This window comes from Protopterus annectens, chromosome 7.part1 (assembly GCF_019279795.1).
Source record: "Protopterus annectens isolate FY-2018-M chromosome 7.part1, PAN1.0, whole genome shotgun sequence".
NCBI lineage: Eukaryota > Metazoa > Chordata > Ceratodontiformes > Protopteridae > Protopterus > Protopterus annectens.
In genome coordinates, this window is record NC_056740.1 from 258,097,878 (window position 1) to 258,120,612 (window position 22,735).

Here is a 22,735-nt window from a genome sequence, read left to right on the forward strand (position 1 = left end):
CATGTCCCAAAACTCTCACTCCATGTTCCTAAGCACCCTGGAAACTATTAGGGTCCAACTCAACACTCTCTACTAGGTGACTTCAACTACCCCTCCATCAACTGGGAAAACTACTCATGTACCAATACACTGGTGCAACACTTCCTGGAATTCATCAATTCCAATGCCTTGGACTAGCTCATTTTTACCCCCACTAGAGGTAGCAACATCCTTGACCTGGTTATTACTAACATAGGCAACCGTTGCCCTACAGCAATAGTCAATTCCTCCCTGGTCAGATTCAACCACAAACGAATCACCATAGAAATCCACATCTCAGCCACCCCCGCAAAGGTAACCACCATGAAAAACTTCTCCAAAGCTGACTTTGGGCTCCTAAAAACAGAGGTGGCTAACTTCACGTCACCCATGTCAATGGAAATTAGATGCATGACTGCCGAATCATACACCAATGTACTGTATGAACATGTACATAAATGCATGGAACTAGCCATACCCAACAGAACCAACACACTCTTATCCAAGAAAAGGAAACCAATCTGGTGGTCCCCTGCCATTAATAAACTCTACAATTGAAGGAAGAAACTGTTGCAGAAAAAGGTGAAGTCCCAAGATTGGAAAAACTCCCTTATTAACCTCAACAAAACGTTGAGATCCCCCATCAAAACCTCTAAAGCCAGCTATGAAGGCAGAATTGCGGCAGACACTAAAAAGAACCACAAAGCCTTTTATAGTTATATCAAGAATCTCGATGGCAATACCCAGGTTTTCCCTGAGTTACTGCACAATGGTACTTCCTATAGTGAGCCAACAGATATTGCCAACATACTGGTCGACAGATTCAGTGCCAGCTTTACCCCTCTCTCCCCCCTAAAGGACCAATCACAATACCGGAGAAATGCCAGGCACCCAGCATTACTGCAGCACAGGTTAAAGCTGCATTGTCTCAGTGTAAGTGACCACTGGTGTTTTAGAATCTGGTCCCTGCTGTAAATCTGTTTCTAGATGGGTCTTACACTGAAGTATATCACTCACACTGAGAGCAACTCTTCAAATGTCCACTAGTGTTTTTTTTCTTCAAGTGTTGTCTACTTTTCTTAATAACATGCTTCTGACATGACAGTTTTGATATGATACACATTTCTGACATTTGACATTGAATTGCTCTAGTCTCAAAACTCCCAGGTGTTTGCTCTTTGTTTCAATACAGCCACCTAAACATCTATTGACTCTTGAACCCCTTGATCTCTAGTGAAAACTACATTCCTTACACAAGAAAGATGCTTCTTTGGCTCACAACATATCTGAAAATTTTCTTGCAGAACTGATTGTCTGTTTTCTTAGCTTTATGGTTTAAATGCCTTAATTACTTCCTTACCTACAACTTGAAAGAACATTGAACACTCTGGCTGTTCTGTAATACTGCTTGCAAGGAGTTACAACTCTGACTCCTGAACTCTGGCTTTCTAATTTTCAGACAAGCTTTCATTGAGGTTCAAATTTAGAATTAAATAATAGCAATCTCTACCTACTATGGAACATTCTAGCAAATGCTAGAAAATGTATTACCAGAAAATGGAAATCAAATCTGGAACCATCATTTAAAGAATTTCTGCTAATATTGAAGGAAATTGCATTACTGGAAACCAGAGTAAAAGAACTAAGAATAGCACCAAGACGATGGAACAAGAATCCATGGGAAAAAATAGTATCACTTATTGAGACACTAAACTTGAATTCAAACTCTTAATGAGAGTGAAAGAAAAAGGAACAAATGATCTCTCATTAATATGATGTTACTCTGACTAGACTGATCAATATAATAATTTAATTTCAGGCCAACTGTAAATATTGAATATAGTTAATCGTACTGTTTTACTTATCAGAAAATGTATTAAGATTATTATACAATGGAATTATTTGGAAAATTAATAAAAAAGACGGAGTAAAAAAATGTTGGCTGTTATAGTGATGGGATTTTGAAACAAATATGAAAACATGCAGCTGAAGAACTGGTGGTTCAGCAATACTGAGAGCAAAAAATGGGAAAATAATCACTTTTACTTCATGTAAAGAGAACAAGACTTGGGAATACAGAATATGATTTAATATGTGAGAAATAATGAAAACAATGGAAAATGCATCTGGAAACATTTTTATTAATAGAAAATTGGATTTGGCTTGTTATTTGCAGGCAGCTGTGATAGTCTAGAGGTATATTTATGGAAAGGAACTGGAGACGGAGGGAAGCAGCTTCAGAAGTTCCCAAACTCTTTTTCTTCATTTACCTCCCTGCAATGAACATCAACTGTCACTAACTCCTCTCCTCATTCACCAGTTTTACTGGGAGTGCCTTATCCTTCCCCAAGCTCAGTCCGACTCATGTCCAGTGCCAGCGAAGAGACTGCGCACGCTGATGCAGCATCATACTTCTTCCAAGGAGTGTGTGGCATAACTCTTTCCATCCTGCAGCAGCCTTGCAAATTCTGCAATGGTTACCTTCGGGAGGTACATCCACGATTCATTGAATGCTGCAATTATAGCAAGCCAAGGCTGCCTCCCTTCCTGCAGGATGGGTGAGCTGTTGTTGGCCACTCACCCTAGGTTTGCCACCTTTGGAACAGGCAACAAGTGGGCAAATGCCCTGCCTTTACTCCATCCATTGTCCCCACACCTTTCAGTAAGTGTGTGTTGTTGATTTTCAAAGTTAATAATCATGCTAGTGACAGTCTTAAACAGTAAATAATGCACTAAATGTAATAGATGATTAAATAAGCAAAATTACGCACATGCTATAAAATACTTTGTAACATTCTTACTGTTGTACCAAATGATATGTTTGTTGAAGCTGTTAAACCGGTTAAGCAGAGAGGTCTAAAATCAGATTTTGGAAATGAAAACAAGAATAAGAATAAGAATGAATGAGTGAATAAAATGGGAACATTGTTCCCAGCAATGCATATTTTACAATTTTTCTGATTCCGGTGTTTGTTTTGTCTACAATGTTTTTATAGCTAAAAAATGTAAATTCACCAAAGAGAACAAAGTGCAACAGGAGAGCTTATCCGTTGTTTAGTTTTATATATAAAAAGCTAATTGTTTGGCACTCTGTGTACTTCGGAGATGTAATAATGAAAGATTCCTTTGATGAAAATAATTCTGTGCTAATAGGTTCATAGGTGTTTACTAGGCTAATGACTACAAGGGCCTTTTTAAGCCTAGCCATGCATCCCAAATCTCTGACAAGTTCTGGTACCCTTGATAAATGTAAGCATGGCCCTGGAAGATGACCCATTTACAAGCTGCCTGTGTACATTAGAGATATAGGTGCCAAACCAGGGATGAATTACTGTTTCCCATCCATTTTTCCAAGTTACACTTGAACTGGTTTAGGGAGAAACTCTGCTTCACATGTATGGGGAGCCTGTTCCAGAGACGTGGTAGTCTGTGGGATACATACCTGTCTCTCCAGTAGGTTCTATTTACATCACATGCAAGGTTTAAGTCTTTAAAATGAGTAATTCTGGTGCTGTTTGTTTTGTGGATATGCAGGAGATCCATCAGGATATGGTCTGACAATGCCTTGTAAGCCAGGCATAGATAACCCTTCAACAGCCTGAAGGAGAGCCGGTTCAGGGATAGGTCTTTGAGTTGGTCTACACAGGACATGTTACTTACTCCCTGTATTCTTTCATTGAGGAAACTCTGTGGATGTTCCAATTGTTGGATGTGTCTGGTTAGGTACGTACCAAGGGAGGCAATGGACTCAATGATACATCTGATACATGCTGAATACAGAGGAACAATGACCTCCTTGGACCTAGATGGCATATTTTTATTTATATGGTGCACAACATAAAATGATTTCCTCACTACTGTAGACACATGATGGTCAAAGACTAGATTACTGTCTATATGTGTCCCCAAGTCCCTAACTACTTGGTCAGCTCTTAGGGGTGTGTTATCAATATGATAGTAACCAGGGAGAGATGGGTAACTTACCAAAGGATACTATTACGCATTTCTTGGCATTTAGTTTTAGTCCATGGCTCTGGCACAAGTTATTTGTCTGTGTAAGCCCTTTCTAGAGAACATTTGTGTTGGTGGGAAATTCTGTGACTGCTCCTAATTTGCAATCATCTGCAAATTTAATTAACCAGAGGCCCTTGACATTGGCCTTGACTTCAAAGAAGTAAATATCAAAAAGGAGCAGCCCCAGGACTGATCCTTGAGAGACTCTACTTGTGGTTGGCCTCTTTGTAGAGGTGAAGTCTCCCCATTTCTAACTTCCTGGGTCCTTTTTGTGAGCCAGATGGCTATCCACAGGGTGACATATGGGTTTATACTTAACTTCTTGAGTTTGTCAACAATTCCTGAGTGAGGTATTGTGTCAAATGCCTTGGCCAGATCAATGTAGGCAGTGTGAACCATTTTGCCCTCATTCATTGTTGTGGTGACATTTACAAAGAAGTCTACCAGGTTGAGTAGGTATGACCTGCCCCTTATGAAACCAAATTGGGTTGGGGTACAGTGTCTGGAGATTTCCTATGTCATTATTGATCATCTCCATGATCATTGTTTCTGTGGCTTTGCATATGACTAGTGAGACTTATGGGTCTGTAGTTTCCAGGGACTGTAGATGGCCCACCTTTGTGCAGAGGGATGACTGTTGTTGTTCTCCATTCATGAGGTGTGAAGCCTGTTTGGAGGTAACAGTTAAATAAGTCCAGACGGTCTGATAGATCATGTTTCATGCTATTTAGAAGGCAAATTGTCTGGATCAATGATGCAGTATTCTTGGCCTTAGAGAGAGAGCATTGAGGACCTGTTCCTCATTGATAGTAGGGGGAGTTACATTTGATTATATTTCCTGAGGGGAGGTTGAAAGGGAGAAAGGGGTAAAGTTAGAGATGAATTTGTCATCCAGTAGGTTTGCTGTATCTGCTGGCTCAGTATAGGTGGGTCCATTAACAATGAGCTCCACACACAATTGTGTATTGCCTTTTGGTCACGCTTCATACCTCCTATGATGCCAGTTATAACAAGCAAAAGACTGTTCTAACAGCATAATTTAACTGCATGATGATAATCCAAATTAAACCATAAACAGTTTTGGAAAATATACTTCTGAAATGTCTTGCCTCCCAGAATGACACAAAATATCTGACAATGACTCATCAAAACTTGATTTCCTGATAGAGACCCAATTTCCTTTACTAGCATCCTTACAATCTCAACCTTACTCACACTGCCTTATTGCCATAAATCCATGAAGCGCCAGACTGCTATTGGCCCCTTTATGTTTCATGGTTGGATTCCTGGAGTACCTTGAAAGTGAAAGTAAAAGGGGAATATAGACAAGATTGTAAATGTGGAGCATTTCATAAAAGGGAACTGATATGAATTTTGCTTAAGCGTTATTATGACAGATTGACTTTATTATTGACTTTATTTTGGTATACCCCTGTGATTAGGCTAAAACTGCTGAAAATATACCGCAAATACTCATTAAATAAAACATCTGAGTCTATCTTAAAACTACAGTTACATATATCCTTACAACCATTACCTTTGCAACACTGCCTTATCAAAGGAATCCAGTCTGACTGCCCCTCCCCCCAAAAAAGTAAAATAAAATTTATCCTAGTCCTTATATTTTCACTGAAAAATGTCTTTTCTCTACCCATAAGTCTCTTAACTTTGCATCACCGACAATCTCTGATATTACTTGTTCATCCTTCCTCTGTATCACACGCAGAGGTACTTTCCCTTTGTATCCAACTTAATGTTTCAGATGTCCTGGCTGGAGCACATGACTAACATGACTAACAAATGCTGCATAATATTTCACAGCTGGAAGATTTTCCATTCTATCTTTGTCAAGCACCAAAGAATATATACTACACATCTGCACCCAAAAATCTATTGCTTTTAGAGTCACCAGGATGGTCTGCACTGGGGCTATCACCATAAGGTTCACTTTTTAACACTCAGTAACAGAACCATACCTTAACAGGATTCCTTTTCAAATGTTAATAATAGTACATACCCAAATAATTTTTCATGTCTGCGTTAATATTATAATAAAAAATAAGTTTCACATTTTGTAGGTATAATATATTTATCTACTTCTTAGTTACTCAGGGCATAATTATATTTATCTTCCAGTCATACTTCTAACACATATTACCCATTAGAATAAACAGGCAATCATTGGGGTTTGTAAACAAGGTTATTTTCATCTTTCCTTATTTTCTAGTCTTCTGTCTTTTTCATATTGGACCCAGATTTAAAACAAAATAAAAAAGTAATAATCATTCATATGTGACTATTTTCTTTTGTTTGATTTCCACTTTTTTCCATTTTCAGTAAGTACACATATTTTCACTACTTCTGTTGTTAAATTCAGTTGTTGTTATTCAGACCACCTATTCTTTAAAAAAAGATTATGCAATGTTTCTCTTTGTAATTATCATATCTAGAATTAAAAGCTGTCCCTTCCTTCCTGTTGCCTTCATCTTTATGTTGTTTAGATGTTTTAGATATTCTGAATCACGTATATATCAGATGAAGCTATGTGCAGTCTGCCATCCCATTTTCTTTAAATTACATTCACCCATATATATTCCACACTCAGCCTGGCTCCGTGGCGCACAGGGACGGAGCACTGACTCCATTTCTGACACTGGGAGTGCAATTAGTGGTCCCGGCACTTGAGGATATGGCAGGGAAGGGGAGGATTGAAGGGATGTGGTGTGCTACCTTTTACAGGGGTGAGGAGGTTTGTGTGCTCCTAAGGGCTTACTAAGCAGGTGCAATTTCTTTATTAAAAAACAGGGAAAATACCTACTGTGTGTCAGAGGCGGTTTGTTGGGGCTGCATGAAGAGAATGTCCCTTTTGTAGGTGAGGGAATGTCTTTCATGGTCAACTCATTGCACATCCCTTAGCTGTGGTAATGCTGGGTGCATGTGGGGAATGTAAAAAAAAAACTTGAACCAGCCCTGATAGCTGTCTGCCTTTTGGTTGACCTTCACTCCAATGATTGGGAATAAGTGATGCCCACCCAAAAAATGCATATATATATAAAAAACATCTGAGCCAATTTTTAGCAGAGGCCCAGGGAGAAACACTCCAAATGCATGTCTTTGAAGTGTGGGAGGGAAATCAGAGCACCCAAAGGAAACCCACACAAACACAGGAAGGACATGCAGACTCTGCATAGAAGGAACCCACTGAGAATCAAACCAGAGAACCTCTTGCTGTAAGGTGACAATGCTACCGCTGCACCACTGCATTGATGTTACTTTGATGTGGTTAACATCAACACATGTGCCGAAGCTACTTCTTGGAACATGAAAATGAGACATAGAGTGTATTTGCAGGGGGCAAGGCCTCTGCACCCCCCACATGCGGGACACTACATACTAATTATATATATCAACTCCGTGACTATACAGTCCTTGCGGGAAAGGGCAAATTCCTCAACCCAGGAGATTTCTATTCTTGCACAACTGTTTATGCTCTGTGTTGTCAACCAAAATATGTTGACAATACAGAGGCCGATTTTTAACTCAAATCAGTAAAACGAAGCTAGCAGAAGACTGCAAAACCAAAAACTCAAATAAAAAAGTGGTCCAGGCCACAGGAAACGGCTAATAAAACAATTTAATTTATTTGAGGTAATCAACACACCACAAGTGCTTTCACCCTGCATTGTGTCAGGGTGAAAGCACTTGTGCTGTGTTGATTACCTCAAATAAATAAAATTATTTTATTAGCCGTTTCCTGTGGCCTTGAACACTTTTTTATTTGATTTTAACTCAAATCACCCAATACCAGGGAACCTACATATATATATATATATATATATATATATATATATATATATATATATATATATTTAGAGATATATATATACATATATATATATATATAGAGAGAGAGAGGGAGAGAGAGAGAGAGGGATAGTAATATAGTTTTATATTACAGCCCACCACTCATTACTATACCTGATGTCTTTGTAACCTGCCTGTGTTTAGAATGTATTACTGCAAAATAAACTGGTTTACTATTTAACAAAGAAAGCTAACATGAGTGATTTTTTCCAAAGACAAGCATCTATGATGTAGAAATAATGCATACAGTTACTCAGCTTTCACTTAAATAAAAACTGTGCCCTAAGAATTGCTAAAATTTAAAACATCTAAAATGTATAACTAAAATTAATGTTAAGAAAAAAATCTATATAATTATCAATAAGCAGCAAATCCTTCAGAACATTATAGCAGCAGACTGCATACATCCTTTGATTTTAGAATATTACAAGACTATGGGTACCTTTCCCACACAGGCACTTGTTTTGCCAGATTAACACAGTAAAGTATTGGGGGGTAACTACAGAGGTGCTATCCTCCTGAGGTGCCATAGTTTTGTTTGTATCTTACTCAGGGTACAGATGTCTGTTGGAGTAACCATTCAGACGCTCCATGGCACTCAGTTAAGGGCAGGACATTTTTATCAGTGTCCTGATCTATGTTTTCGTACCATTTCTGTTGCTTCCATTCTGCAGTGTATATCTTGGATCTGTTTTTTAAATGTTTATTCTGAAAGCATCTGAGCTCCAGTCTATGAGGTGTCATGTCTTTCTGTTTGCTACTGCTCCTAGTGTCTCCACTATCAACAGTTTCACATTAGAAGTGTGTGTGTGTTTTCTAGATGCACATATCTAATACAGGGGTGCATAATGGGCAATGAATATCTCTGAGCAGTCGTGGATTTTAAACATATTTTTCCTAGCGATCATAGCGTACAACCAATATAAGCAGGTGGTGGTTCAGCATCTTCTGCATGAGCACTGCGAAACACATTGGATTCATGTACCCTACTGCCTATTCTGTTCATGCTGTGAGTTCTAGTCTGAGTATTGTTAATTATTGTATACTTATATTTTAGGATTTGTGACCCACTCCAGGCACAGGATCAGGTGAGGAGATTGACTGGGGAGCTACACCTGTTAAAATGTAACAGAGGTACCCTCGTGACCACTGGTAGGACAGAAAACTTCCATGGAACAGAAGGACAAAAGTTTGCTGGATATTGATTTTCAATATGACTACAGCCAGTGAATGCAGGGCCTCATGATCCTTCTGGTGAACATCAAATTGATGAAATTCAATGAAGCATGGATAAATGGTGGGAATATTTATGACTCTGTCTTAATGTAGCCACATGCCTCATTATCTAATTAATGACATACATGAATGGATGAATAAGATGCCCAGTTTCCCTACCAGTACTCATAATTGTCACCCAAGACAGAAGACCCGATCTTCAACAATTTAGCTGCACCCTCAACTGGCTTCTATATAGTCATAGCTGCTTTTGAAAGTTAGATTGCTAGTGCTGTATTTGAGACTAAAACCTTTTATGTCATGGCAGTATAGCATAAATACTTATATTTTAGTTTAGGATGCCTGCTTTGTTGTGACTATTTTCAGCAAACAGTCTTTCTTATTATGCAAACTTCCCTTTGTGAGGTAACTCTACAGGACACATTGAAAAAATACATTTTGGTTGTTTGCTTTGTTATGGCTTCGTCCATCAACCTGCTTAGTTTTATTATCATGTAGTACTCCTTGTTTTTGTTTTTGACTTCTCTACTAAAATGTGCTGTGCCTCTATTCTTAATTATCAGGTTTATTTCTCTTATGTATGGTCCTTTTGCACATGTGACCACGTTACCTACTTTTTTTCACTGTTGTTTTGCTTTTATTTATAACTGCATCTTACGTTACATTTTTCACCCTAACCTTTACTGCTGTTTTCACAAGAAGCATATATATGTTTTCCCCTGAGAATTTTGATAATCTGCTTGAATCAGGACTATATTGCTTACAAGAACAACTCTTTAATTTCTGCTATTACACTTTTTATACGTCTTTAACTGTCCACACTCCCAAGGCTATCCTCAGCATGTTCCTCCTTTTGCCAGTTAGTTAAGAAACCCCTCTTTCAGGAAGTACAAAACTGTGTGATTCTTAATGTTGCTTTTGTTGGGAAACACTAGTATGTATTAGGCAGACTAAACTCAATTAATAATGACATGATTTTTGTTATTTGATCATTTCCTCTTTGGATGGAATCTAATACACGCTGGAATGTACTGCTGAGGAATGAACAATTCAAAGTGCACACTTGTTTAGTTATAGCTTGGTTAAAATTCAAAGAAAGACATGCATCTATAAAATGACAATATTCCTCAGTCAAACATGATGGCAAAAAATCCATTTAATTCTTCTTGCATGCATACTTACGGTTTATCTCCATAGCGTAGACTGGATTGGGATCCCAACAGGCACAGCAAAAAACAAAGCAAATAAAATGGCATAATAAAGATAGTATAGAAAGTATACACTTCAAAACAGAACTATTTTGCTGTCATGAAAATGATAGTATTCTTAAAATATTTGAAATGTTGTAAAACATTACTGTTTCTCTACATTTATGAATTTGTTATGCATATATCATTAGTGCTATAAAAGATAATGAAAAAAGAAAAACTATGCAAAGAAGGATTATAATAAAGTCAAAACAGCACAATCAAATGAAGGTATCACACTTCTAAAGTTATCTATCCATGGTATAAAATATATTATACCATGACCCCCCATTAATATTCCAAAACGTACACGCTGATTGGCCAGCGTGCACGTTGTAAATCGACTTATACTAATGGAAAAAGGTCCGTCGCCGGACTTTTCCATTAGTATAAGTCTTTTAAAACACTGTCTCGCTATGTTAAAAGAGTTTAACATAGCGACACAGGTTTAAAAAAAGCAACGGAGATCTCCGTTGCTTTTTTTAAAGCTGTCTCGCTATGTTAAACTCCTTTAACATAGCGACACAGTGTGTAAAAAGCAACAGAGATCTTGCTTTCTCCGTTGCTTTTTTTTTAAACCTGTCTCGCTATGTTAAATGGGTTTCCCGCATTACCCACACCCAGGCATGGGTTATTGCTATATTATCAAAGCTCTGACCCATTACTTTTCTAATGACCAGAACATGGACAATGGGCATCCTTGCCAAAGCCACATTTAGCAAAGGGCAAGTAAAACAGCAAGTCCATGTAACTGCTGTTACAGTTATTCTTGCTACTCTACTGTTTGTTAAACTTCGTTTACATTTTCGTTTATGCTCAATAAACAGCCATGCCTTGTTTAGCGAGTGTAAACAAGATGGTAGCCATTTCCATTTTTTGTCCATGATTCACAGCCCCTTGTTACACTGCTGTGAAGCGTCAGACTCATTTTTTACAAGGTAATACCTGTACATTAATACCCTGTAGCAATTAATAGTGAATTCACTGTATGTTTTGCTCATCAAAAGTTAATTAATGTGTTAGAGTTAATGGCACCTCCGTTCAGATTCAAAATATGTGTGCAACATACATGCCGATTGCCAACTTGTACACTAGTGAAGTCTGTATTTCTTCACAGGAATGCAGTCCCATAACCAAATGAAATATTGAAGTAACTTTCACAGATGAACATGATGTTCTGTAGTCCTATCTCGCCTTCATTCTTACTGATGGGTTGAGAGCCAATCCTCGGCTCCGACTCAACCTATTTACAAGCTTGAAGTCTTCTAGTTGGCTCGTGGCTAGGTAGGTATCCCATGGTGCACCAATCCCCAGATCCCGTTTGCTGTGTTGAGGAGTTCGGATGTGCTTCTTCTTGGCTGTGGCTAAGTCTTACACATTTTGTTCAAACTTTTGGATAAATCTTCTGCTTTACATTTTGATAGCATTATATAGCATTGTATAGATATAGTTAGTGTACTCTTTGCAGTTAGAATAGTTAGTGTTTATTAGAGCGCCGTTTTTGTGCAATTTCTTTAAGTACAGTTGGCCTTTGGCATTATAGTACTTGGTATCCTGTGTGCCAGTTTTCACCTTTCCTTTGATATTAGTAGTAGTAGGTGCCTTTTCCACTTAGTTTAGGCTGTGTGTAGCTTGTTTGAATAGCTATAAGTAATAACTTTTTTGCAGTGTTTCCTCTTGCTGTTTTTGTCCTGTTATTAGTGTTGCAGACAGAACGAGGTTCTTTGACCTAGTTCTTTGTATTTATCACAAATTAGACTGTATTCCTGTCTCTGTTGTGTGTGTGAGTCTCTCTACTTGTTTCTGTACCCCCTAGGTCCATTTTAGTTAGAGGACCTAGTTTCCTTCCTTTCTTTCCTACCCGGGCTATGCCTGTTTAACTTACAGGACCTAGTCCTCGTGGTGTTTCTTTACCGGTTCCTGTAGGGCTAAGCCCATTTAAGTTAGAGGACCTAGTCCTCCCACTTTCTTTCCTGTGTGTGTGTGAGTTTATCTTTTGTGTGATGTCTAAGAAAGGCAAGGACCATAAGCCATCTGGCTTTAAAAAATGCATAAAATGCTCACAGAAGATGTCCATAACGGATGGCCACAGTAACTGCGTTTACTGTCTTGGTGCCATCCACTTACAGGAAACTTGCTTATTTTGCCACTCTTTTAGTGCTAGGGTGTTGCAAGAAAGAAAAAAATAAGCTCATTCTAAAAGGTCTCCTAAAGCCTTCCTTTGAGGAAGATCTGGCTAGTTCTTCCTCCTCTGCTAGATCTCATGGCTCTAAAAAGGAAAAGTCCACATCTTCTAAGAGGCCCTCCCTGGCACTGGCTGGTGTCTTGGAGCCATCTCTTAAAATTGCTAAGCCTGACAAAATTACTGTCTTCTTGTCCCCACTGATTTCAGAACTGATCGAGAGCTTTACTACTGTGGTTACAGGGTCAGTGCCAAGTAGTTTGGAGGTGACCACTGAGAGTATTCAACGGAGCCAGTCTATGGACCCCCTACTTTAAAGTCACCAATACTGCAGAGATCCTGTTTTCCTACCCTGTCCTCCAGGTCTTCCAGGAGTTTATCAGAAGTAGATGTGGAGAGGGTAGTGCTGAGACTTCTGAAGTCATCTGCCTTATCCAGATTGTTGTTGGCTACGACCCAGTCAGTTCCAGGCCTACTTGAGTCTGCCCCCCCCTTCGGTGATTCCTCCTCTGAGCCATGTTAGTCTTTCAGAGCTGGAGTGTTTGGTACTGCTGATGGAACTCTCAGTTCAAGCTCCCCCTGAGGTTGTTTCAGAGATGAGTTCCACTCTGACACTCTCGGTGCTGTCCGTGGTGTCTAGGAGCTGAAGCTCCCTGGTTGGCCCCGACAGGGATACCTGGAACCGAATCTCTTCAGTTCCAAGCCTTCTTCTCGGTGCATCAGCAAGGGTGAGCTTGGACCCTTCATCTGTCTCACAGCCGATGGCTCTGGAGCTGATGGCGTCCTTGGTCTCTTCAGAGCCGAGGAGGTCTTCAGAGCCAGAAAGATCAGCAATTTGAGGTGAGGAGTGTGCTGTCCCGATCATCAGCTCCTACCAGGGGTACCAACACTTCCCCCCAGGACATCTACTTCTGTCTCAGCTCCTACTCTCTCTTTGGACAGTAGAGACCTGCAGCCTCAGGAGCCACTGGCTGGTGGCCCCCATTCTTCTGAGACCTCCCCGGAATATCCTTCTGAGGAGCCCCCACAGAAGAGAACATGCAAGAGGAAGCATGTAGACTCCCAGGATGAGTCTCTTACCTCGCACTCTGACCTCGAGGAATCAGAAGGGTCCCCCAAGTCGTCCTCTGATGATGTCTTCTTCATAGACATCTTGGAAATCCTTAAGCAGAGGTGTGGCAGACCCACTGTCACCCCTTCTGATGAGGAGTTGGTATACCTGAAGGCTTTCAGGTCTCAACCTTCAGCCTCTTGGGTGTCTCCACCCTTCGTAGAACTGATGGAGCTAGTTAGTCAGAAGGTGTGAGATACTCCTGATGCCATGAAGCCAGTCCACAGGAGACCAAATAATTTTATTTCTGTGCCCAGGGAAAAGGAATTTTTGTCTAAAGGTGTTCCCATAGATGCCATGGTAGTGGCGGTGGCCACTAAGAAGGAGCTAGCAGAAACTTCTTCTTCTGTTCATCCACCGAATAAGGAGTCTTGATCAATGGACAGATATGGGAAGCGTATCTTCTCATCAGCGGCATTTACTCTTAGATCGCTGAACTACCTTACACACTTCACAAGGCTTCAGAGAGATCTCCTTAAGGAGTTAGGAGATTCTCTACAAGGCACATGTACTGAGGGAGTCCCTGACAAGGTGTCTTCCCAGCTATCCACCTTGAACTCTATTGTCAACTGGTCCATGAGGCTTATCTCGTATGCAGCCAATGGAGCGAGTAGAGAAGCAGGTTCAGGAATTTCCCTAAGACGTCACTCCTGGATGCATTTGTGTAATTTTGCGGAACAGTTCAAGTCTACCTTTACCAATGCCCCCTTTGACGGTTCTTCATTGTTTGGACCCAAGATAAAGGACACACTCACCCAGTGCGAGCAAGAAAGAAAAACACTCTTTGCCATGAAAGTATGTTTTACTGTCCTCTCTAGACCATATCCTAAGGTTCAGAGAGGTGGTAAAATGTGGTTCAAGAAGTCCCAGAGATTTTTCCAAGATGCACAGGGTGACTCCTCCTTCAGTGGCAGAGGAGGAGGAGGAAATGGTAGACGGTGCCCTAGAGGCAGAGGCAGACTGCAAAACCAGGGAGGCCATGACTCATTTCGGGGCCGGCCTTACCAGTGCTCCTGATGTAGAGCCCAACTGTGCTTCTCTGGAGCCGATCGGGGTTCGCATTTCCTTGTATCCAGAAGCCTGGCTAAGTATCACTCAAGACAAATGGGTACAAAGGATTATTACCAGAGGTTATGTCATACCCTTTTCTCTGCCACCCTATGTTTCCAAGAGGATCCCGGATTTTCCATCCAATCACAGGGATCAGGCAACTGTGGAGGTCAACAAGTTGCTGGCAAAAAGAGTCATCCAAATCGTCCCATTAGACCAAATAGGATCCAGAACTTACTCCAGATTCTTTTTAGTGCCAAAACATACAGGGGACTGGAGGCCCATCTTGGACCTCAGCAGATTGAATGAATCAGTAAAGAAGGGCAAGTTCCGGATGGTGTGGTGACACTGCAGTCTATACTCCTGTTACTAGGGAAAGACACTTGGATGTGCTCAATAGACCTCCAAGATGCTTACTACCACATAAAAATGGACAGGGCATTAAGGAGCTATCTACACTTCTGGCTGAGAGCCAGTCATTACCAGTTTTGTGCTCTGCCCTTTGGTCTCACCACAGCCCCCAGGGTGGTCACCAAGTATATGGCAGTAGTGACAGTTCACCTGAGACATCGAGGATTCCAGGTGTTTCCATATCTGGATGACTGGCTCCTGACCACCCCCACCAGGCATCTACTTTTTCAGACCATGGATGCTACCCTAGGGGTGGGAGGATGGCATAATGGTTAAGGTGATTACCTGGCAAACACAAGGTGCAGGGTTTGATTCTCACATGGGGTAATTGGCTAGGCTTAAAATGGCCCACAAGGGGCAATTAGCCTAGTACTAACCTATGAACTTATGAACCTACCATTCAACTTTGTGCCCGGTTGGGGATTTCTATCAAATGGGAAAAATCTGCCTTATAGCCCTCTCAATCTGTGATTTTTATAGGCGCAGAGATAGACTCAGTAGACATGTTGGCTTGTCTGCCTGTAGAAAGGGCACAGAATCTGGTTCTTCAAATTCAACGTCTTCTCCCCCTTACAAAAGGTCAAGACAAAGACTATTCTGAAGCTCCTAGGGACCATGGCTTCCACCATACTACTAGTGCCACTAGCCAGACTACACATGAAGATTCTTCAGTGGCTGCTGTCATCCCAGAGGTTCTTTCAACACCTACCGTTAGCTCATCACATACTGCTGACAGACTCTTGCAAGTAGGACCTCATTTGGTGAACTCTACCCAATCAGTTAACCACGAGCACTTCATTTGTCCCTCGCCAACCTGTTGCCACTGTGACTACAGATGCCTCACAGATAGGGTGGGGGAGGCATTATCCAGGCAGGACTGTCCAAGGTACATGGCAAGATCACGAGGCTTACCTGCATATCAACGTTCTAGAGATGAGGGCGGTGCTCCTGGTGTTGCAAGCACTTCACGACCTTCTGCCTCTTGGGATGATTGCAATACAATCAGACAACATGTCGATAGTATGGTATATCAACAAACAAGGCAGAACCAGATCATACCCACTTTGTCGAGAGGCCAATCGAGTTTGGAAATGGGTGATATCTTCCCAGTGTTTTCTGGTAGCAACGCACATTCCAGGGACAACCAACGTAATAGCCGACAAGCTCAGCTGGGCAATCTTGATGCCTCATGAGTGGTCTCTGAAACAGGAAATAGCGGAGCAGATTTTCCACAGATGGGGACAACCTTGCTGTGATCTCTTTGCCAGCCCGATCAATGCCAAATGCAGCAGCTATTTCTCCCTCATCCCCCCCCCCCCCGGGGGAGTCACCAAGAGACGCACTTGTTCATGATTGGCCCCTGGGTCTCCTTTATGCTTTTCCTCCTTTTCCTCTCATACCCAAGGTTATTCAGAAAGTGAAACAGCTGGGAAGCAAACTGATCCTCATTGCTTCTTACTGGCCTCATCAGGTTTGGTTCCCTCTTTCTCCGGCCTCTTCTCCTACACGATCCTTGGATTCTGGACCCAGTGCCAGATCTCTTGATGCACATGTCAGGCTCACTTCATCCCGCTTTACACACCCTCAATTGACTGCTCCAGTTCCATCCCTAGTCAGGCTTCAAGACTTCTCACCCTTCGTGACTCATATCCTAACGTCCTCTCAAAAACCCTCCACTAGGAGACTATATTCCAGTAAATGGAGGAGATTCGCTATCTGGGCTGAGAACAAGAATGTTGACCCTTATACAGCCCCCCATTCTGGTGGTTTTGGAATTTCTGTCTGAGCTTTTTCACCAGGAATCTGTGGCTGCCACTATCAGGGTTCAGTTGGCAGTGATTTCTAATTTTCATCTAGGCATACAAGATTCTAATCTGATGTCACATAGGCTGTGCAAAACCTTCCTCAAAGGTGCCACTTTGTTAAGACCCCCATTTCAAGAACCTGTTGCTTCATGGGATTTGAATTTTGTGCTATCCAAATTGACGTCTCCGCCCTTTGAGCCTTCTCATTCATCGCCTTTGAAATTTCTGTCTTGGAAGACTTTGTTTCTGGTGGCTATCACTTCTGCCAGACGGGTGTCAGAGTTACAAGCATTGTCTGTAATACCTCCTTATCTGATTTTTCACAAGGACAGAGTATCCTTTCGTACTAATCCTTCCTTTGTCCCCAAGGTCTGTTCCCATAACACTTTGAACCAATCCATAGAACTTCTGGTGTTCTTCCCAAATCATTCCAATGCAGCAGAATACAGCTTTCATCAGTTGGATGTCCATAGGCAATTACGTTTTTATTTGCACCGGACTAAGGAATTCAGGAAATCAGATCAATTATTCATTTCCTTCTCTAAATCCAGGTCAGATTTACCAGTTTCCAATGTGACCCTCTCAAATTGGATCTCTAGCTGTATAGCTTACATTTACACCTCTGAGGGTAGGCCCTTACCTTTCAAAATCAAGGCTCATTCTACCAGATCTCAGTCTACCTCTGCAGCCTTTCAAGCCAGGGTCCCACTTGATAATATCTGTGCAGCAGCAACTTGGGCTACCCCTCACACATTTATTACTCATTACAAATTGGATTTGACCTCCAGGGGTAGAGCATCCTTTGGTTTCATGGTACTCAGGAGTATTTTTCCTTGAGCCATCCAAGAATAAGGTGCTCCCAGGGACACTGTCCCATCAGTAAGAATGAAGGCAAGATAGGACTACAGAATATAAAGAAGTTATGTACTCACCATAACGTTCCATGTTTGTAGTCCATCCCGCCCTTTATTCTTATGAACCCACCCTACTACCCCCATCCTGGAAGTACCTGGAGACAGAACAATATTGTTATCATTATTCTCTGGAGACCTTTTAGTATTGGCTTCTTTCTGTATGTTTGTTATTATTTCTCCTAGTTAGCAGCAAACAAGATCTGGGGCACCATGGGATACCTACCTAGCCACGAGCCAACTAGAAGACTTTGATCTTGTAAATAGGCCGAGTCGGAGCAGAGGATCGACTCTGAACCTATCAGTAAGAATGAAGGGCGAGATGGACTACAAACATGGAACGTTATGGTGAGTACATAACTTCTTTTTATAACCCTCAATTACAACAGAGCGTACTTAGTTGATGATTTTAGGTATAAAGAGTCATACATTCTATCTTAACAGACTGTCCAGTAAGTCTTTTAGAATGCTAAACTTAGCTTTTCTTGATCTAGATTGATGCATACAAATACATTTTGTTCTTATTTTCTAAAACTCTCCTTTCCCTTCACAATCAGGCAACAGTTACCCGTAATCAACCCTTCCCTTGCCAGAGGTATTAGATAAAGGCAAACAAACAGGTGCAGTTTTTGTTTGTGTTTACGTGAAAGGCCTTTGATACTTTAATTCACTAGCTTCTCATAGATAACTTCACTTATTTATCATCCTCATGACAGCCCGTCACAAGCCGACAGATTATCTAAATAATTATCTAAATAACAACCTTTTTCAGCCAAAATTACACAATAACTTTTACAGAAAGACGTGATTAATCCTGAAGCGTAGGTCAAAGACTGTAGCCCACATGCAAATAAGTTCAAGGGTAAATCGTATGTCAAAATGTGGACATTATCCCATTTTCCATTGTATTATTCCTTGTAAGGATTTTAAAATTAAAAACATAAACTTGCAAGTTACAGGTTGTTTGATTATTGTACTGCTAGTATTATGTATGTGGCTTTATGCCAGCTTTGTCCTGACTATTACTTAGTCAAAACGGAGCTTAGGTTTAGAGACCGCATAAGTGAGCATTTATATGAAATAAGAAAAGGGAAGCTGTCCAATGTCTTAGCAAGACATTTAGCTGAGTATCCTGAACATGTTTTTAAATTTGTTATAGTGGAAAAGCTACCAAAAAATGAACGTGGGGGCCATGGACTTTGCATTTAAAGAAGCATGAGTTGTAATGGCAGCTTTATTTTAAGGCATGTATGTGGCCTGGTTTAAATGATCTAGTTCTGTCAGCTGTTAAAACTTAAATCCCTGAAAAGATTAAATATTATAGTATTTTTATGGGCAATTTAGGTTATTAAGAATGTGTTCTGTGTTTTAATTTTCTAATATTTTATGTACATTTTTGGGGATTGCTTTAGGGGCATTAGTTTAAATTATGTGTATACAGCTTTAAACACAGCTGACTTTCTTTGGAGGCTTGGCTGTAAAGTGACTTGTATAGTCTTTAAATGTATGGCATTTTACCATTTGTTTGATCTAATGAAGTTTTAAGTCAAATAAAATGAAAGTGCTTATCATTTGAATTAACTTGTTTATTTAAGTTTTTAAGTGCTGATTTTCACCCTGCCAGAGTCTCTGCACACCTTTCGTTTTGTGTTTCTTTCTGAAGGGTAGGGCCTTGGACTCTTACTGTTCACATAATATATTAACTTTTTTTCACAGTAACTTTCCATTTTCAACATAAATCATAGAGGATTATAATCCAGTTGCCAATTATAACCTGTTAATTATGTCTATGAGACATAGATTCCAAGAAATTCACCTCGATAGTGAAGCTCCACGTACTTCCTACTAGTTACTGAAAAGAAAAACAATGTTGTGTTTTGCCAGTTTACAAAGTTGTAAAGGACTTACCGAATGCTGTCAGAAAGACAGTTTAACACAGTCCCTTATGTTTAAATTCACCTTACCATGCCTCTCAAATGTCCACCTTTTCTCTGACTGTTCCAGATTTTTGCTTCATATGTTTGGTCTGCTCATCATAAAATCTTTGGTTTTTCAACAAATTATTGAGGATTGAAGTAACTAAATAATGAGATACATTTGAGTTTCAGACTTCATATTATTCAGAAAGTGCAGGGAAACACACTCCCTATTATTCTAGATACTTTCTAAGTTTATAGCAGGGAGTCAGTGACACATTATCAGTATGGATAGCAGACAGAAAGAAATCTATTTTTATTCTGCCGTTGTCCTGTGATGATCAGTACTGACAGATTTGACTGCCTAACAAGACACTCAACCTTAACAAGTTAATCAGGAGGTACTTAACATTTGTTAAGTTCAGGTCTTGCACTGTAGTAGTGTTTAACTGATTTGCCTTTTTTCTGGATATCAGAGTGTAATCATTGTGCTCCATAAACTGCAATTACTTTATATTCAGATTTTCTGGTCTTCTTTAGAAATGGTACTTCACTTTTCAGCATATCCAGCATATATTTTTGATGGATAAGATGTTAGTAAGACTTGCTTGTATGTGTGTGTGTGTGTGTGTATGTGTGGTATGGAAGAATAACTGCGCCAGGGCAGCCACCCAGTGGTGTGAACACTAACTGTAGGTGATGGCCAATGTTGATGTAACACCTTGACCCCGTGTAAAAATGGGTAAAAGTGATTTGTGGATGGAAGGATGGATGGATGGATGGATGAATGGATGGATTGATGGATGGATGGATCTCTTAATTTTCCAGCAGCTATTTCAGCAAAATAAATTAGGAAGCTTAGAAAATGTAAAAAGTGTTCCAGAGTGACATAACATTAAGAGAAAATATAACTGTGGCTGTTAATCCAGGCTCAGATGCCACATCTAAACTGCACCCACAACTTAGAGATGCAGTGCATAGAGAGACTAGGTTAAGGGAGTACAAGATTCCTGCTTGACAGCTATATACTGGCATTTATATCGAGAAACATATACAAGTCACTGTCACTTGAACTGTGCCATGATAGGTTCATAGGTAAATACCAAGGTAGCTGCCCTTGAGGGCCATTTTAAGCCTAGCCAGTTTCCCTTATTGTGTTCAAATTAACATATCCTATTTGCTTAGAGGCTTTACCCATCCCATGGTCTATAATGATATACTCGTGTAATGAGAATAACTGGGATCATACCATAGATAATTTGAGGGAACACATGCATGAGATAAAGCATGTAGGAGCTGCATCTGTCCATTATTAGTACAGGGGGAAGTACTGGAGTACATTTTCTGTTTCCCATCCATAGATCCAAGCTGCACTTAAATATGGACAGGGATGAACTTTGTTTTATGTGGATGGGGAGTCTGTTCCAGAGCAGTGGTTTCCTCTGCGAGATATACCTGTCCCTCCAAACCAATCTGTTGATGTTGCAGAAGACATTTATACTCCTAGACTGAATGTGCTGCGGTAGCATTGTCACCTCACTGTTAGAAACATTGCCCGTTCGATTCTCAGTTAGATCGTCTTCTGTGTGGCGACATGCGTGAATGGGCGTTCCTTCATTGAAGGTTGTGCATTAGGCCCGGCAAGCCAGCACGTAAAAATCTACTGCCAATTATTAGCGGACCGGAGTTCCACTTTGACGACCCCTAACTGGGAAAAGCCGAAAGACACAAACTGAATATTTCTTATGCTATTTGACTTGTTGATGTACAGTAAATCCAATACTATTGAGTTGGAGGATGCCTTGTATGCCAGACACAGGTCACCTCTTATCAGTCTTCAAGATGCTGACTATAGTGACAGACCTTTGAGCCGGTGCATATAAAATATGTTGTTTATACCTTGTATCCTTTTACTAAGGTATCTCTGTGGGCATTCTAGTTGTTGCATGTGTCTGGACAGATACATGCCAAGGGGAGCATTATATTCAATTACTGGTCTAATGAGGGGTTAGTAAAGAGGGGCAATGACACATCCCTAGATCTAGACACAATCCCTTTGTTTATAAGTTGTGCAATATAGAAGGAGTTTCGTACAACAATGGACACGTTGGTCAAAATCACTTGTCCACATAAGGTCTCATATTCTGAACAGCTGGTTTAATTCCCAGGGGCATATAGTTAATGTGGTAGTTCCCTGGCATAGATTACTTTCCAAAGGATACAATAATGCATTTTTGGCATTTTGTTTTATTGCCTGATTTTGGCACCCATTATTTATTGGGGGCAAACCTTCCCTGCAGGATGGCAAAATCATCTGGGGATTCAGTGACTGCTCCTAGCTTGCAGTGATCTGCAAACTTAATCAGCCAGAGACCTTTGATATTTGCTTTTACTTTAGAAAAGTAGATGCCAAACAGGAGTGATCCCAACAGAGAACCCTGGAATGATTTACATTCATTTGTATACATGTCTAATCCTTTCAGTATGGAACAGTGTGGAAAGCAGAATTTCTAAGTCTCATAATGACTAATGCCTGAGAGGTAGGGAGACTGCTTTCTTCAAGGATTTGCCAGAAAATTTTACAAGGAACAGACTTAAAACATAAGGTAACCTCGGGGATAGTTCAGAGGTGTGCTGTATTCTGCTATGGGAAGTGTCTACTGTTTCTGTTGTCTACAGTTACATCTGTTTTTCCTGCCAGTGCCAGAATTTAAACTAAGCCTTAAAAAGCAAACCTTACGATACCAAAAAATGTTTCTAGACATTCACACTTCTCATTTCTTGCCCAGCAGTCTCTTGTCACATGACTAGACATTGCTGGGAAACCACTGCAATTGCTTGCTGTCAGCAGCTGACCACAGATACTTAAAACAGACTAAAATGCATGGCAATAGGAAACCATTTGTCAACCAGTGCCTTACTATTATGATCACTGGAGAGAGGTTGATTTTTTCTTCAAATTTATAAACA

At 40.4% G+C, this 22,735-nt stretch overlaps 1 protein-coding gene across 1 annotated transcript in view; it reads right to left on the bottom strand.

Moving 5' to 3' along the window:
• TRPM1 (transient receptor potential cation channel subfamily M member 1) overlaps nucleotides 1–22,735 on the bottom strand; it is an 841,064-nt gene that overhangs the window by 227,501 nt on the left and 590,828 nt on the right. The window contains exon 21 of the mRNA XM_044078483.1: nucleotides 10,315–10,335. Coding sequence (XP_043934418.1) covers nucleotides 10,315–10,335 — 21 coding nt within the window. The remainder of the gene's footprint in view (nucleotides 1–10,314; nucleotides 10,336–22,735) is intronic.